General features: G+C 42.7%; 1 protein-coding gene across 1 annotated transcript in view; it reads left to right on the forward strand.

The window, feature by feature from the left end:
* Nucleotides 1-479: 479 nt before the first annotated feature.
* Nucleotides 480-19309, forward strand: part of LOC125458913 (adapter SH3BGRL) — a 74352-nt gene continuing 55522 nt past the window's right edge. Inside the window, exon 1 of the mRNA XM_048544748.2 lies at nt 480-680. Within this exon, the coding sequence (XP_048400705.1) occupies nt 636-680 (45 nt within the window). The 5' untranslated portion in view covers nt 480-635. The remainder of the gene's footprint in view (nt 681-19309) is intronic.

Below are 19309 nucleotides of genomic sequence, written 5' to 3' on the forward strand. Positions count from 1 at the left end.
GATGGGAAGATTGGAATCTCTTGAAGCAGTGTGCTCACTTCCCCTGCATTTCCCTACAAAGAGACAATGAATTTTGCATTTTTAGATTTTAGCTTTTATTGTCACCAGCAGTAAAATAAAGTGGTGCAGTGCAAAGTGTATAATGTTTCTACACATTGCACCATCTCCGGTCCCGAGATACCTAGTTTCAAAAAAAGCTTAGGCACAAAGTAGTAAGGGAGAGTTTAAAAAGTTAAGCATTACCTCATAGCATATTAGAAAAAAAGGCAATACTTTACAGTAAAGTTGCTGTTTAAACTTGAATATTTAAAAAAAAACTGAACAAATTGATTAGAGAACGTCTATAATTGAAGATAATTATTCTAGCTCTATTTTCAGCTTGGGAGAGTGTCATTCTAAAACTGCACACTCCGAATTTCTGGAAGAATAGTTCTAAGATTGCCAGGCGCTCTGGTTTTTTTTCCCCCTTCTTATGATCTCGCGTGGTTACCCGGGATTTGAGTATTTAATACTGGGGAAATATTGTTTGAACGTTTGCTTTTTTTCGCACACTGAGCAGCAGTGTTCAGACTGCGTCTCTACCCTCTAAGTGGCAGCTGCTAACGTACCTGGCGTTCCATCGCTACACAGACAGCATGGTGATTAAAGTCTTCATCGCATCCTCCTCCGGTTCCAAAGCGGTAAGAATACACTCTGGAAGCAGAATTTGCAGACTATTCTGTGCATTATGCAGAAACAAAAAAAGCTAAGAAACGTATAAAAGTTAAAAATAAAATCCCCCAAGAAGATTAATTGGTTTGAGTTAAACATTTGCCAGTGATTTATTCAGTGATCGTTCAAGCATCGGGGCATTGTGAAATATTTAAGGATTTGAGATTGTTGTGACTTCTCCCCTGTTGAAACATTTCCTTTTAAGATTACAATTTCTTGGTCATATTCTAATTTCCCTGAATGGCTTTGATTTGCTGCAAAAGCGATATGCATTTACGAGTCGTAGAATTTAACCCTGTATATGTGTGGAGTGGCTCATTGCAGCGCCTGGTCTGATCCGCCAGTCTAAGGGCTACATCAGCTGGCCTTGGAGTCGGGGATTTAAATGACCCTGATGGGGGTTTGCTCTGCTGTTTTGTTTTCAAAACCTGTTCACCAAGATGGAGCACGCCGCGGAAGATCTCCGTAAAATATAGCGTTTTAGTAACCAGGAAATCCCAGGTGCAGATGGACTTCACAAAATTCATTAGTGTCTTGAAGGCAAGACAGCAAGTGACTCGGAACCATCAATCCTCTGGAGAAAATGGCCTAATTTAGTTATGTTTGTACTTTGTTTTGTTCGATGTTTCCAGTCTTTACCTGATTTGGGATGTCCATCCCGGAACTGAATATGTGAGAAGCTCTTAAGTTTTTGCAGACTTGAGCAGTTTAGTGGGAAGTCATGAATTTTGTAATGCAGGTTATTCAGGCAGACTGTAGAGGAATCCGTGTCCTGACCAGTTCAAGTTCCTTCTGTGTCTGAGTTTACTTGACTTGCCTGTTGTAGCTCCTGTCTTCTTGGCCCACCGTTTTGAGCTGTCAGCTTGATTTTTTTTAAAGAAATTGACTTCAAGTACCATCTAGTGTATATATGTGTGTGTGTGTATCTCTGGTTGATGGAAAACATTTAACTCCTCAGAGCCTGTGCAAGCATAAATTTAAAGAATTAATTAACTTGGAGTGGTTTACAAAAAAAAATGGAAAAGCCTTGCCCTCAGATCAGAATATATAGTCAGTAAGATGTAAAGGTAAAGTCACCTAGCCTTCACAAAGGGCTGCCCTCTCATTTGAGAGAGATGACTGGTGATGGTTTAACCTAACCATATCTCAGGTGAGGGGAGGGGTTGAGAAGGACAGTCCTTCATGGTAACCTCAGTTGATGCAGGAATTGAACCCACGCTCTCGGTGTCAGCAGGCTGAGCTGTCCAACCGCACCCCCCCCCCCCCCCCCCCCCGACCACCATTTAGCCAGTACGTGAGCTGTAATAAAGCTACACTCCCCTCCCCTTGTATGTTCTCAGGTCTGTTAGTTGCTGTCTTTCACAGCTCACAAATCAGATCCATCTTTGGATAGTGTTAAAGCACCTTTCAACATCTATCTGAGATTGCAGGGATTACTGATATTTCCCAGTGCAGGTTGGAGTTAGTTTTGCCAGCCCACATGGGAGGCTTTTGCTCATATGGATTTTACAATTAAGTGATAATGTATTTATGGATATTAAAAGTCCAGTGCTTATTCATCTTTATATGCAATTCTTTGACCCCTGATTTAACCAACAAGCATTCTGTGGCAGGTTTACAGGTAATTTGTTCATTTCATGTTATCCCTATTACCATAGTGGGACAGAAATCCAACATTGACTCAAAATGCAGAAGGGTCATAGAGGGCATGGTGACGTGGTGCAATGAAAACAATATGTCTCTCAATGTTGGTAAAACTACAGAACCATAGACTTCAGAAAGAAAGGATGAGAACACCCCCCCCCCCCCCCCCCGCATTGACATCAACAGAACTGAGGTTGAGAGAGGGAAGAGCATCAAGTTCCTTGGAGTGACAGTGACCGATGACCTGACCTGGACTTGCCACATAAATGTGACAGTTAAGAAGACACAACAACACTCTTCCTCAGGTGGCTCAGGAAATTTTGCACATCCGTAAGGTCCCTCACCAACTTCTACAGATGCACCACTGAAGTCTGAGTGCATAATGGTCTGATGCAGCAACTGCTCTGCCCAGGACTGTAAGAAATTACAGAAGGTGGTGTGCACAGTTCAGACCATCACAGAAGCCGACCTTCCATCCATGGACTCTACTTACATGGCTCACTGCCGCGGAAGGGCTGCCAACATTATCAAAGACCCATTGCACCCTGGTAATGATCTCCTACAACCTCGTCAGGCAGAAGGTACAGAAGCTTGAGAATACACACATGAGCACGTTAAGGAACAGCTTCTTTCTGGCCGTTATCAGACTGCTGAATGGACTGTTGCCTCAAATAATGTAACCTGTATGCCTCTAGTCTTCTTGTTCTGTACACCCTTCGCTTGCTGTGATCTGCCTCTACTGTTCATAAACAAAGCTTTTCATTTATATTTTGGTACACATGACAATAAAATCAATCAAAAATAAACTTTACTGTTGGATTTTAAAGCAGCACTTTCATGTTGTCACAATGAAAAGAAGCACCTTACATTTATATACTATCTCTCTCAACCTCATGAAAATGTGTTGCACCCAATGAAGCACTTCCAATGAAGTGTAGTCACTCTTGCAATGAGGGAAACACCACTTTGCAGGTGGTCAGCATCCACACACAACATTGACGTGAATAAGCAAAAATCGAAATTACTGGAAAAGCGCAGCAGGTCTGGCAGCATCTGTGTTACTGGACTTGAAACATTAACTCTGATTTCTCTCCACAGATGCTGCCAGATCTGCTGAACTTTACCAGTAATTTATGTTTTGTTTCTGATTTCCAGCAGCAGCAGTTTATTCTTAATTATGGTGAATAATAGGTAATCTGTTTTAGTGATGTCAGCTCAGGGATGACTATTGGTCACATCTCCCCCTCCCTTCCGCAGAATCTTTCCTCATCCGGCTGCGAGTTCTGCCAGCACTTTGGCTGACATCTTGCAAGAACATTAGTTTTTCTTTTCCCCAACAATGTTGCTCACCCTGATACTGCTTAAGGGTGTTAGCATTTAATTAAGCATTCAGGTTTTCAGAATGGGGCTTGAACCTGCCATTTCTGTCTGTCAAAACTAATTGCACCTAGTGCTGGTAAATATTAGTAATCCCTGCAATCTCAGATTGATGTCAAAAGGTGCCATAGCACCAGCCAAAGAAAGGCAGGCTCGATGCTCCTGACGCCCCGACCAGTCGTTATTTTGTTACAGTGATGTTAATTCAAGGTTATCTGGTTATTCTACTCAATGTTGTTTGTAAAACACAACCGTGTTCAGATTGTTTCCATGCTTTACAATGGTGACCACATATGAAAAGCACTGATACATAGCTGTACAATTCCTCTTTCACCCTTATCACTTAGATTCCCACCTGCAACCCCCCCCCCCCCCGCCGCCTTCACCACACCACAACCGTGGCCTGGTGATCTACTAAAATATTTTGCTTAAGGATTGAAATAAGTTGGAGAGAAGGTGCATTCATGTTGAGGTACTGTTCTCAGCTGGTAGGCTTCTCCATGGCCCCCCAGCTTCAAGAGTCTACCCATCACCCTTACTTGAACAGGAACGTTTTCCAAGCCCAACTAAGGGTAAACTCCAGTTGAAATCAACCACAGCTAGTGTTTCTTTCTTCCTGGGCATGGGTTTTAGATTGGGCACCAGCTGATTCCTGTTTCCTGTGTGACAATCCAGCCTGAAGGTGCCTGTGGTGTAGTGGTGGTGTCCCCACCTCTGGACCAGGAGACTTGGGCTGAAGTCCCAACAGTTCCAGATGTGTGCAATAAAATCAGTGAATGGGTTGGTTAGGAAAAATAGCTTAAAATCCAGCCTATAGAGGAACTTAGGCAGATGGGCTGAGTAATGTGGGGAAAATCTGCCTATTAGAGGGATAAATGTCGATGAGAAGTTGTCCAGTTTGTGACTAAATTAGAAAAACAATATTATTGAAATGGTGAGAGATGCCAGAATGCTGCATTACAGATGGATGTGTGTGGCCTTGTACGCGAATCACAAAATGTCAGCTTGCAAGTACAGCGAGTAATAAAGAAGGCAGAGAGCATGTTGCTTTCCATTGCAAGAGGAATGGAATGTAAATGTAGCAAAGTCTTGCTGCAACTATACAGAGTATTGGTGAGACCACAGATACAGCACTGTGTTTGATTTTGGTCTCCTTACTGAAGGCAAGTATATTACTGCATTGGAAGAGGTTCAGAGAAGGTATGCTGGGTTGATTCCTGCAGTGAAAGGGTTGTGTCATGAACAAAGGTTGCACAGCTTGAACATTACTTCTGGCAGTATAGAAGAATGAGATGCAATCTTATGATTCTAAATGGGCTTGACAAGGTAGATATTGAGAGGGTGTTTAAGGTTTTAGAGTAGATTTGTGGCTCGGGTTGTGGATGTTATGGTTAGTGGTTCCGCAGACCTTTCACAACCCTGCTGGGTAACATTGTCAGTGCAGCTTTTGATGAAGCGCTGATAATGGGAATTGCAGATGCTGGAGAATCCAAGATAATAAAATGTGAGGCTGGATGAACACAGCAGGCCCAGCAGCATCTCAGGAGCACAAAAGCTGACATTTCGGGCCTAGACCCTTCTTCAGAGAGGGGGATGGGGTGAGGGTTCTGGAATAAATAGGGAGAGAGGGGGAGGCGGACCGAAGATGTAGAGAAAAGAAGATAGGTGGAGAGAGTATAGGTGGGGAGGTAGGGAGGGGATAGGTCAGTCCAGCGCAGATGGACAGGTCAAGGAGGTGGGATGAGGTTAGTAGGTAGGAGATGGAGGTGCGGCTTGGGGTGGGAGGAAGGGATGGCTGAGAGGAAGAACAGGTTAGGGAGGCAGAGACAGGTTGGACTGCTTTTGGGATGCAGTGGGTGGAGGGGAAGAGCTGGGCTGGTTGTGTGGTGCAGTGGGGGGAGGGGACGAACTGGGCTGGTTTAGGGATGTGGTGGGGAAAGGGGAGATTTTGAAGCTGGTGAAGTCCACATTGATACCATTAGGCTGCAGGGTTCCCAAGCGGAATATGAGTTGCTGTTCCTGCAACCTTCGGGTGGCACCATTGTGGCAGTGCAGGAAGCCCATGATGGACATGTCATCTAAAGAATGGGAGGGGGAGTGGAAATGGTTTGCGACTGGGAGGTGCAGTTGTTTGTTGCGAACCGAGTGGAGGTGTTCTGCAAAGCGGTCCCCAAGCCTCCGCTTGGTTTCCCCAATGTAGAGGAAGCCACACTGGGTTTTGTTGCGAACCGAGCGGAGGTGTTCTGCAAAGCGGTTTTGTTGCGAACCCGGTGTGGCTTCCTCTACATTGGGGAAACCAAGCGGAGGCTTGGGGACCGCTTTGCAGAACACCTCCGCTCGGTTCGCAACAAACAACTGCACCTCCCAGTCGCAAACCATTTCCACTCCCCCTCCCATTCTTTAGATGACATGTCCATCATGGGCCTCCTGCAGTGCCACAATGATGCCACCCGAAGGTTGCAGGAACAGCAGCTCATATTCCGCTTGGGAACCCTGTAGCCCAATGGTATCAATGTGGACTTCACCAGCTTCTAAATCTCCCCTTTCCCCACCACATCCCTAAACCAGCCCAGTTCGTCCCCTCCCCCCACTGCACCACACAACCAGCCCAGCTCTTCCCCTCCACCCACTGCATCCCAAAAGCAGTCCAACCTGTCTCTGCCTCCCTAACCTGTTCTTCCTCTCAGCCATCCCTTCCTCCCACCCCAAGCCGCACCTCCATCTCCTACCTACTAACCTCATCCCACCTCCTTGACCTGTCCATCTGCGCTGGACTGACCTATCCCCTCCCTACCTCTCCACCTATCTTCTTTTCTCTACATCTTCGGTCCGCCTCCCCCTCTCTCCCTATTTATTCCAGAACCCTCACCCCATTCCCCTCTCTGATGAAGGGTCTAGGCCCGAAACGTCAGCTTTTGTGCTCCTGAGATGCTGCTGGGCCTGCTGTGTTCATCCAGCCTCACATTTTATTATCTTTGAAGCGCTGTTGTGTTTCTCTGCCTGTTATTTGAACTCTGGTGTCTGTCGGGCTGGATTACCCCACTTCCAATTTTGCTTTGCAATGGAGAGTATATTGGGTTGATTCTAACTGTTTATTGATGGCTTTCCTCATGGAGTACCATGCTTCTAGGAATTCCCGTGCTTGCCTTTGCTGTGCTTGTCCCAGGATCCTGGTGTTGTCCCAATCAAATTGGTGGCTCTCCTTATCCATGTGGATAGAGATGAGTGTGTACTGGTTGTGTCTTTTTGTTGCCAGTTGACGTTCGTTACTCACTCATCTCTATCCACATGGATAAGGAGAATTCGACTGGGACAACACCAGGATCCTGGGACAGGCAAAGCAGAGACAAGTGCTGGAATTCCTAGCGGCCTGATCCTCCACTAAGAAAGCCATCAATAAACACACAGAGCTCAACCTCATATTTACTGTACTGTGAAGGGAAGCTGGAAGTCAGGTAATCCAGCTCAACGGACCCCAGAGGTCAAATAACAGGCAGAAAAACACAACAGCGCTTCACAGTAGGCTGCACTGATGATGCTACCCAGCAGGGAAATGAAACGTCTGCAGAACAACAAGTCAGCTCTGAGAGGGTGTTTTCCGTCATTGGGGAATCTAAAACTAGATGGCAGAGGGTCAGGATAAGGGGTTGCTCGCGTGATCGAGATGAGGACAAAGTTTGTTTTTCCCAATGTTATGAATCTTTGGTGTACTCAATCCCAGAGGTTAGATGGATGCTGGGACGCTGAATATATTCATGACTATGATCGAGGGGGAGAGAGAGGTATTTTTGAGATATAGAGGTGTCCAGGATTATAGGGGACAAATAGGCAAATGGAATTGAAGCCAGCTCTGATAAAGAGTCACCCAGATACTGTCTCACCTGCTGTGATTTCCAGCATTTTTTCTTCAGAATAGAAGCTATGGTCATATTGAAAGGCAGAGCAGGTTTGATGGGCTGAATGGCCCATTCTTGCTTCAATTTTTTTCACTCTTACGTTCTTGTGAAGAAAGAATTTCACTGTGTCTCTCATTGGAGGAATGTAGATGACTGGCGTGTGTTATGAGTATGAGCTTTCTCACAATTTGTTTCAAAACACATTCCCAGCAAATGAAATCATTTAGTTAAGGATGAACTAGCAGATTGTGGTGCTCTTAACAAATGCAAATTTCTTCTGTGCAAACAGGATGGTTAATGTGCTGATATAATTGTACATTATGTGTCAGTTGTTTCCAAACATGAATCATCGATGGGCCACTTATTCGCTCAAATGAGAACTTTTCAAGGATGAATGCAGTTGAAAGACTCTGGTGTTTCCAGAGCATGAGGTTTGAAACGTGGTGGACTATGATGATAAGCTAAGTGAACAATGAATTAAGTGTCATTTAAGGAGTTGTCTTCACATCTAGAGTGTGGTGCAAACTGTCACCAGGTATGGTGATTATTAGAAAGAAACTTTGCAGATGGGAGTCAAATTAAAGCAGGAGAGAAAGGGAATAAAAGATGATTGAAAATGAGGTCAAACATGTCAGCTTTCAGGAGCTTCCTGAAGGCAGCAAGAGTGAAAGGTTTAGGATAAGATTTCCAGAATCGGGGCAAGGTTGCTAGAAATATAAAACTATACAAAAATGTCAGATGGGAAGGATCGGGTGGTTTGAGGCAATTCTATACTGTTGCAATTCTGTATCGCAAACTCCAACACCTCTGCCCTTTAGCTACCTGGAAATGGCAAGCAAATACTCACAAAAAAAGGATTTGGGAAGTTCCTCCTTAACCCCCTAAAATCCATTAAAATAAGTGGCAGAAGATAACAATGTCCACTAGTTTTTGTGCTATTATGGTGGAAGAAGGAGAAAGGAAATACATAACAGACAAATCGCAATGTTGGAATATGATCTTGATACTAAAATAGAAGAGAAACAAACGTTTGTGCAGATCCTGAAATATAAAACTAAATATTGAAATGCACTGGATGATGTCACTGAGAAATGAGATATGATGTTGAAGCTTTTCACCTTGAACTCAGCACAGTCACAAGAATGCCAAATTTCAAATGGTCGCTACAATTTTTTAATGCACGATAAAAGGTTGTTGATCGGTAGAGGCATTGCAATGCACAATGCCCCATGAAATTATTATTTCCACTTCCCCAGGCTTTTGTTTAATTAAGAAAAGGTGCAATACCTGGACATGTCCTTTTTACTTGCAGAGGGCAGGTATCTGTATATGCAGCTTACATATGAACAAGAGAGTTAGGAGCAGTAGTAAACTATTTGGCTCTTCCATTCATTAAGTTCATGGCTAGTCTGATTACACCACATTCTCGATAATTTATCTACCTCTGCCTTAGACATTTTAAAAACTCTGCTTTCATTGCCTTTCAAGGAAGACAGTTCCAAAGATCTTCAGCCTTTCCTGAGAAATTGTTTCTCCTCATCTCTGTCGTAAGTAGGTGATCTCTGATTTTTAAACAGTAGTATCTACATTTAAATTCTCCCATAAATGGAAATATCCTTTCCACATCTACTTTGTCAAGATTTCTGAGGATCTTACAATTTTCAATCAAGTCACAATAAAGCTAATTCAACATGTTACTCTTTTAAAGTGCACTGGATATGAAAGTCTATGAGCCTTCCTCATAAAATAAATGGCCCATTCCAAGTACTGTCTAGTAAACCTTTTGTGAACTGTTTTGAGTGTATATACATGCTTCCTGAAATAAGGAGTGGAATTCGGTACACAGTGTAGCAAATGCGGTCTCACCAGTATCTTATAGGAGCATGATCTTTATGACTTTTGTGTTTGATTCTCCTTGCAATAAACAATAAGATTCTATGAGCTTTTCTAATTACTTCCTGTATCTGTATCCTAACCTTTTGTGATTCTTGCATGACCACGAACAGGTTCCTCTTCATCTTAGAACTCTGCAATCTCTCACCATTTAGATGATATATTTCTTTTAATCTTCCTGCCAAAATGAGCAATTTCAATATTCCTACATTATACTGCAGTTGCCAGATTTTATGCACTCACTTATCCTATTTATGCCCCCTTGTAGCCTCCTTATGTTCTCTTTGTATCTCAATTTCCTATCCATCTTGGCAACCACACCTTTGTTCTCTCCATCCAAATTATTTACATAACTCGATATAAATTGAGACCCAGTGCTAATCCCTGTGGCACACAACATTTTATACCTTGCCAACCAGAAAATACCCCATTAATGCCTACACTCTGTTTCATGTTAGTTTAACCTTTTATCCATGCCAACATGGATGCTGTACATATCTGACACCATGACCTATCGTCATTAGGATTTATCTAAATGAACTGCTATGATATTTTTTATAATAGTTTCTAACGTCTTCCCGATGACAGATGTTAACTGGCCTCCAGCTGATTGCTTTTTGTCTCCCTCCGTTGTTTGAAATAAAGGAGTTACATTTGCTAATTTTCAATCTGAAAATTAAAAGCAACAAATCAGCTATTGCAAAAGCCTTTTTTTTGAAGATGCTGGGATGAAATCCTTGCAGGAACTTGTCAGTCTACAGCAATTTTCATTTTCTTGAGTTCCCATTTCCTAATTTCCATCTATTTCTGGGATGTTATGTATAACCTTGATAACATGGGAAAATGAACCATAAGGTGAACTTAATTGTGATCTTGAAAATTGGTTGTTAATAAAATTTTTTGCATATGGTGAATTGTTCAGTGGGTACTGTCCATCGACAGAGCCATATTTAATGCTAGACGTTATGAGTTTTGAAAGAATGGGTTGGTGAGTGTGGTCACTGTTGGCCTATTGCAGGCATCCAAAGGGACTGCTGTTTGATATGATCCACCAGTCATTGGGAAGTGCAGCCAGTGTAAGGGCTGAAATTCTTGGACACCACCTGTGTACCAATTTCTGGCTGGTGGGTGGTATGTCTTTGTGGCTTGACAGCATCCTGCTCGTTGAGAAAACCGTTTGTGCTGCTACTGCACAGTAATGCCGTGAAGTGGCCAGCTTCACCTGGTGCTCAGTTTTTGAGATACCTCATCCTCCCAGATACACCGGCCACTTTACAGACCTGAAAGTGGTGACCTCAGACCCATTCATAAGAGCATGCGATCTGCAGCCATCAATGTTAGTGTTTGTGACGCCCATTATTCCACAGAGTAGTTACAATGCTCCCTACTTTAACGTCAACCTGGATGAACTGAGTTTTAATTTTGATGCCAATGTTTATTTTAAATTAAAAGTTGCATTCAGATGTGTTGCTTTTAATACCTGTAGTTAACTTTGAATAGCTCCAGGGTCCATACACTTGGTAGTGTAGAATTGATGGGTCTGGTGACAACAAGCTGAGCCCAAAAGTATATCCAACAAGAGGAGAATGTACTTCCCCATGTTTCCACCTGTTCTTTCTTTCTTTTTCCATCCCTTCTTCTTTTTCTGTCCATCTTTCCTTCCTTTCAGTTCTTCGTTGTCCCACATGCCTCCCTTCTTCACACTCCAAGTCACTCCAGACTTTTGCTATGGTCCAGCCCATTGGAAGGGATAGATGATTTCTTGCCCTGTCTGGTCAGTGAGCTGGTCTCTTCAGCTATTATAACTTGTTGGCCATTTACTAATGAGGGTTGGTTGCCAGGATAGTTTAAGGCCACTTCCTGTTGTATCTGGTTCAGGCAAGATGCCATCACAGACAATGACAGATTCTATTTCTATTCTATTCTAGTAATGCAGCAGGTAATGGATATGACTGCCCAAAATGTTAAAAATGTTAACATTTGTTGTTAAAAATGTGACTGATGTAATATCAAAGAGTTAAAAATCGCACAGAATTGTGGCTTTTGAAAAGTTGGAAGTATTCCAAACAGCAAATCCACAACGTTTGGTACACTGTTAGGGGTGTCAGTCTTCTTCTTTATAAACAGGTCCTTAACATCAACATTTGAGCTCCATGTTGCACTGTCATGAGACAGGTCATATAGTGGTCACTGCTAGAGTGAGGTAAAAGAAAACACTGGATCCGCTCTGTAATGGCGGTTGGATTCGTGACAGATTCTGAATGATCTGACCTACTCCTTCCAAGTTCACCCCTTCTATAACTCACTGTGCTGTGGTGAGAATATAGGTTCTTGCAGCAAGAGGAAGTCTGTCATAATTCACTGATGCATCCACACACACACATTCCAATGGATCTTATGTGACTTAACTATGAGCAGATTTGACTTGAAATCTGCGGCATGCTTGGAAAGTCATTGAGTTCCTAACTGCACTGACAAGTGGGAACAGCAGACTTAAGTTGAGAGCACTAGGATAATGGGAGAGGCAAGAGTGGCCACTGATTGTAAGCAATCGCTGTACACAGGTGCAATTATCTCTTGTGATATACTTCATTGCCATGATTACCAGTTAGAGACATTTGAATAACTAAACTCCTGAAAAGCAACAAGAAAGCTGTAGCTCCACAATGTTCAGATCTGACATGCCAATGGGAGAATTGATTATTTTTGGACAGCATTCGGTTGCTTACTTGTTGAGCTGGGAAATAGCTGACATTTAGCAGTTCTCATTTTGTGTTTATGATTATTTGAAAGCCGCAAAGCAATGTTGAAAGGCTTTGAAAGGAAATGTTGGATGCATCTGTTTCTGAAGCTTTTATGTCTACATTACAAGGCTTTGCTATAGGATGTACGTACAGTTCAGATTCATTTCTAATGACGCTTTTTATACAGCTGAATGAATCTTAAGTTAAATAATAGATTCTGTGGCCAGCTTTATATATACCTTGCACTCCATAATGAAGATTTGTTCTTTATTAGATCCTTTAACTATAATTGATTTGTGCTGTTAGTTTTTGTAAGAAAACTTAACATGAACCTAGATGGATTCTGCTAACAAAACCATATTCTGGATAATTGGTGACATGGGAGAGGAGTTGAACATGTTAAATGTATTGTGTGATTGTAGTCTTATGGGCTAGTAATCTGCTAGATCTTTTTGATTACTGAAAATTATGCATTTAAATAATTATTTTCAAGCATTTCCTTGCAGACAGGCAGAAATTGACCCGGATCCTTGCTCTGCATGATTCTAATTGAGGTCACTGACAAAAGATCAGATTTCACATCAGAACTTTCCAAAATGGTCTGTGGGCCCCGTTTGAAATATACAGATGTAGACAGGAATTGTTATTGCAGTTCATTTCAATTTGAACTAATGAAATGCCCCAGGATAAGCACGTGGCCACTGGTAATTCCTCAACCAACGTCTCTGGAAGAAAAATTGTCCAGCTGTGCTCAAAATACCCATGGGACTGCGGGCAGATTTCGCCCTAGTACTATTTATCTTTTGCACTGATGTGCTGGGCTCTTTCATCACTGAGAATGTGTGTATTTGTGAAGCCCCATCCTCCAGTGACTTGTTTAATTGTCCATTCACAACTGAATGTTGCAGGTCTGCAAAGTTTAGAACATTGATTTGGCTGTGAATTTGCTTCTCTTTTTCTGTCACTTGCTACTTATGCTATCTGGCATGCAAGTAGTGTTACTAGTTCATTGTTATGATATTCCTGGAGCTACTCCTTGCATGTTGTTCTGCAGTCTTCATTGACCATGCTTGATCCCTTGGCTTGATGGTAATGGTTGAGTGGGGGAAATGCCAGGCCATGAGGTTATAGATTATGCTGGAGTACCATTCCTCCACTGTTGATGGCCCACAGCACCTCAGGATGTCCAGCCTTTGAGCTGCTAGATCTGTTCAAAGGTCTGTCCTATTTAGCACAGCAATAGTGCCATAGACCATGATGGAGTGTATACTCAGTGTGAAGATGGGACTTTCTTTGTGCAATGCTTGCTTGTACTGGTATCATTATGGATAGGTGCATCTACAGGAGATGGATTGGTGAGCTTTAGGTGATTTTATGTTTTTCCCTTTTGCTGGCTCCCTCACCATTTGCTGGAAACCCAGTCTGGCAACTCTGTCCTTTAGGAGTCAACCTACCTGTTCAGTAATGGTGCTGCCAGGCCGCTTTTAGTGATGGATGTTGAATACCCAGAGTAATTCTACAATCGTCTCATGCTTGGTGCTGGCCCCAAGGGTTGTTTAACATGGAGTGGTGATTCATCAGCTGAAGTAGGTGTGGTAAGTAGTAACCAGCAGAAGGTTTCCTTGCCTATGTTTGATCTGTTGCGATGAGACTTCATGGTGTCCAGAGTCAATGCTGAGTACTCCCAGGGCAAAACCCTCCTGACTGTATGCTACTTTTCTGCCACCTCTGCTGGGTCTGTTCTACCCAGGGATGGTGATGGTGGTGTTTGGGATGTAGCCATACTCTCAAAATCATGCCTTACACATTGTTGCTGTAATTGTCAAAGTTGTTGCTTGACTAGCCTGTGATAGAGCTCTCCCAATTTTGCATTAGGAAGTTAGTAAGGAAGACTTTGCAGGATCCACAGGATTGAGTTGGTTTTGTTGTTTCTGGTGCTGTGGCCGATGTCATGGCACATGTCTTCAGAACATCCCCAATTAGGTCTGGATGATGTAGATCTCCCAATGTTCTCTTACATTTAACATAAAGAGTAGCAACAATGTGCATTTGCTTTGTTCAGCTTCTGGATGTAGCCCTTTGTCTTCAGCCTATGCCACTGAACTCATTAACTTCTGCTGAGCTCTGTTGTCTCTGTCTCCTTCTAAGTCATTTCATTCAGATACCTTTTCATTCCCAATCTCGATTCCCTCAGAAACTGGGAGGGTTTCTCATCTCAATTTCTCTTTACATTTCCCCTTTTGTTTAAAAAATTAGAATCTGTCTCAACAAAACAAGAGCCAAGCCTCCAAATTCCACCACAATTGCCTTGGGATATCTCAAGGCTGTGCAAGATTCCAGATAAAGATAGCGGACAAGTCTGACTTTCCTTGCTCGCTCGTATTCTGCAGAAAGTTACCTTGCATCTATAAATAATGATTTCCTGGTTGACACATTCATTTTTGGCATTGCCACAGCCACAAAATATTTGAGACTGGATGTAGAAACTTTTGTTTTCACTTGGTCTGTGAGCACCTTTTTATTTCCTGCGACTGCTCCATGTTATGCTTCTCCTGCCAACTTTGACCAATGGGAACTTTATTCCTGCTACTGGGAAGTCGGGTGTAGCACTGTGTTCATTTTTAAAGTTCATTTGGGGACTGAATGTGGTGCATTTTTCCAACAAATGGTGCAGGAGCTATTATTTGGAAATCAACATAGTTTGAATGGGTTTGATTGTGCAGTCAGTGGCTGTTGGAGTGTTACAGTCAGGTGAGCTGTGGTGTGGAATGCATTCCGTTTCCTTTCACCCTTCTTTTGACTGCAATGATTTCTTTTTCATATGAATACACTTGCGAATTCAGTGAGTGTCTGTTTAAGTGCCGTGACTTGTAAATTGCACACCAACGTTTTCCTGCAAGTTCCTTTTCAAGAAAAGGGGAATAGTATTAATTGTACTTAACACACAATCTAAATGAAATAATAAAGCTTCGACTTGTGTTCGCACATGCACTCAAGAGCTCACACTGTTGAAGTCATAATAATTGACAGTAGTTCAGGATGAATCGTCAATGTACATTTAGCATGTTACACAACACTCTTGTCCAGAAGGTGCCATTCTTTGTCTTGTTGCATTGTTTTCTCTCCCGCCCAATGTGTTATCGACAGTTACAGGGACTGCTTTCACATAAATCCTGATGACAACCAGTTCTGAACCAGGCATTGCTTTTAACGCCCTGGTTCATTGCTGCATTGGGCAACCAACCTTCTCTTCTTGGGTTGAGTTAAAATGTCCTGCAATTCAACACCTGTAAAATCAGAAATGTGTTGTAGCTCCCTTGGAATGTCCCACAGTGGCTTACATCTGCTGGTTATTTTCCCATGATGTGGAGGTGCCAGCGTTGGACTGGGGTGGACAAAGTCAGAAGTCACACAACATCAGGTTAGAGACCAACCAATGTGTTTGAAGTCACATGCTTTTGGGGCGTAATCCCTTTGTCTAGTCAAGTCTTCATCTGACGAAGGGGCTACGCACCGAAAGTTTGCGATTTCAAACAAACCTGGTGTCATATGACTTATGATTATTTTTTCCGAGAGCAGTCATTATTATGTAAGAAACTGTGGCAACCAAATTGCACATGCGTAAATCTGAAACAGCAAATCAGATGAACAAATTAATCTGGTTTGAGTGACGTTATTGACCAGGAGAAGAATGTGCTCCCAGCTGATACATCCAATGAGATTGTAGTTGAGCAGCTCATTTAAACGATGGCATCTCTACCAGTATAGCACTGTCTCAAACTTGCATTCAAATGGTTTCCTCAGTTGTGTGCTTAAGCTTACAGTGGTGGTACTTTACAATTTTAATGCTTTGCTTTCTATCTTCTCATCTCTCACCCTCCCTTAACTTGGGCTTATCCAAAACATTACTGTGCAAATTTTAATACATACCAGCCTGAAATATTTCGGATAACTCTGTGCTCTTCCATTTTTAGTCTATTCTGCTTCCCTGACTTTGCTGTTGCATCAGTGATCATGCTTTTCCCAGATAATCCACCCTTTACTCTAGGATCATAAGCCATTGGGGTGCCAGACACACATTCCCCTTCCCTCCCATGCCATTCCGTCTGGATTACACTGGTTCACTTCACCATTCCCAACACCTCCCCGCTGCACCTTCCCCTGCAATCACAGAATTGTAACACCTGCCTGTTTGCTTCCTCCCTCCGCAGTGACCAAGGACCCAAACACACCTTCCAGGTGAAGCAGCATTTAACCTGCGCTTCACTCAATCTAGTCTACTGTATTCACTGCTCATAATGTGGTCTACTCAACATTGGAGAAACGAAGTGTAGACTGAGTGACTACTTCACAGAACACCTATGTTCTGTCTACGAAGAGATGACCCTGAGCTTGCCATTGCCTGCCACTTCAACACACCTGCTCTCTGGCCAATATCGGGCTTGCTGCAGTGAAGATCAGAGCAGGCTGGAAGAACAATATCCCATTTTCAGCTTGAGGACCCTGTAGCCTTCAGGACTCAATATTCATTTCAATAATATTAGGGCCTGAGCACCTTCTCCCATGTTCTTCTCCCACCTACACACACCAGGGTAGGACATGACATGGGGTGCTTTCATCACAGCCAACCTATTGTCAGCCACTAATGGTCTCCATTAGCAGCTTTTCTTCTTCCTCCATTCACTATTATCCATTCCTTTATCTGCCCAAATACTGTTCTCTCTCTCTCTCTGGGCTCCATCTTCATATATCATTCGCTACTTCCCCTCCCTCCCTCCCCATCACCAGTCTTCAGCAGATATGCCAACACTTTCCTACCAGCAATCAGCTCCAAAGAAGGGTCACTGGACCCGAAACGTTAACTCTGCCACCTCTCCAATGATGCTGTCAGACCTGCTGAGTTTCTCCAGTTAATTCAGTTTTTATTTCTGATTCCCAGCGTCTGTAGTTCTTTGTTGTTCTCCTTGCCCTCAGCCCCATTGATTTTTTTTTTGTTTCAAAGTTGTTCCTTTGAACCTCTTGGCCAAACGTTTGTTCAAATGTGCTTGTGTGATTGCCTTTCGCCTGGTGTCAATTTTTTTTGTTTTGTTTGGTAAATGAGACACTTGGAAAATGTTATGTTAAAGATGTGTTATAGATGTAAGTTGCTATTGTAGAATACCCACTCAGCACCAAACATGCCATTGACATAAATTGTTCATTTGATTTTTCTAATGTTTGATTCCATCTATCCCTTTTGGGTACAGTATTGTTCAGCCAGCTTTATTCTAAGTTGAGCTTCACATCCGAGAATCACAAGGTTTTAATATTTTCCCTCTCTGAAACATATGCCTCCCTACATCTTTTGCTCGCTTCCAGATCTGAAATCTAAATCCATGTTAACTTCTCAAAATGCTCCCCTCCCTGAAGCCCCAGTTTCTAACTCTTAAGACATTTGTGACATTGGTCCTCGCCCACGCTCGAGAAGCTTTATTGTTAGCCAAGAGCAAGTCATCTGCTTGACAGGCGTTCCATTTGCCATGTTAAAGACACCAACCCCAGTCAGCAATGGCTGTGGAGTGTGCCATCCACAACATGGGCTATCTAACCTTTTCATTTAAGCAGCCAGATTTGAATTTTCCTTTTATTTGGCGTCTGTGAACCAGTTTCAGAATGAGATTTGTCTTATCCTGGAAAACCAACATCACAGCAACCTCACCGTGCTGACTGTAGCATTTGAAGAGGGAATGGGGTTGAGGGGTGTTGATCCACCATATTGTTCAGGATAGCCAGGGATGAGCAATAAATTCTGACCTTGCCATCAAGGCCTGCACATCATACAAGTGTTTAAAAAAAACAAGAATATCTAATCATACTCTGCTTACCCATCTTCCTGTCTTTTAAAAACCCTGTATCACGTGTATTTCAGTGAATCTATCCTGTGTGTCAGAACTGCCCATGCCCTGGACTGTCATCTCCAGCTGCATATCTCTTTATTCCTCTGCTCCATTAACTGGGGATGACTCCCTGTTTCCTTTCATCTCCCATCTGCGCATGACTCAGTAAGTCACTGTGCCCTGGCCTTTTGGAATTCTTTTCCCAAACCTTTTCACTCCATCATCCAGCATACTTTCAATAATATCCTTTTCTCTTCTTGGATTTGACATTGTGAAGAATTCTGTGCAGTGTGTGTTCTATAACACAAGTTGTGGTCACCCTTCCGTCTACACAAAAACATTTAAGCTTATCTTCCAATATCTTTTAGTCTGAGTCTAAATCTTTTTTATTGTGTCTGGATTCTTTATAGAGACTCTCATTGTTTCTCGCTGTTCTTGAGCAATATTCTTCTATTTTTAGCAGGGTACAAAAAGATTGCATTCTTTGCTGTGTATCTGGCTTTTATGAATCTCAATAATTTTTTGACTTGAGCTCATGTCAGCTGTCCATCCACCCTCCTCCTGTTCACACAAAACATTACTCAATGCTACCATATTTGTCCACACTGTTTAAATTGAGAATCCAGATTCATCTGCCTTAGAAGTAGAGGTTGAAGAAATTTCTGTTTGTATAGCACCAGCCACAGCCTGAAAAGGCCCCTTCACAACAAGGTGAGTTTATTTGAGGAAGAGTCACACTTGTAATGGAGCAATCGCTGGCCTGCTCAGCAAGATCCCACAAACAGATGCAATAACAGTGACTGGGCAAGTGAACATTTTCAGATGCTGCTTGAGAAAGAAACGTGTATAACGGTTTGATTGATTGATTTATTGTCCCGTGTACTGGAGTACAGTGAAAAGCTTTGTTTACGAGCAGAACAGGCAAATCAAAGGTTGTAATGAAAACTTAGACACTGGCGTACAGGTTACTTTGCACAGGGCTTGTGCTAGGCGAGATCATCGTTAGCAAGATCATCATTTCTTGAGGCTGGAGAGTCCATTCATTAGCCTGATAATGGCTGGGAGGAAGCTGTTCCTGAAGCTGTTGGTGCATGTGTTCAAGCTTCTGTATCTTTTCCCTGACAGAAGAAGTTGGAGGAGGTCATTACCAGAGTGCAATGGGTCTTTG

This window comes from Stegostoma tigrinum, chromosome 15 (assembly GCF_030684315.1).
Source record: "Stegostoma tigrinum isolate sSteTig4 chromosome 15, sSteTig4.hap1, whole genome shotgun sequence".
NCBI lineage: Eukaryota > Metazoa > Chordata > Chondrichthyes > Orectolobiformes > Stegostomatidae > Stegostoma > Stegostoma tigrinum.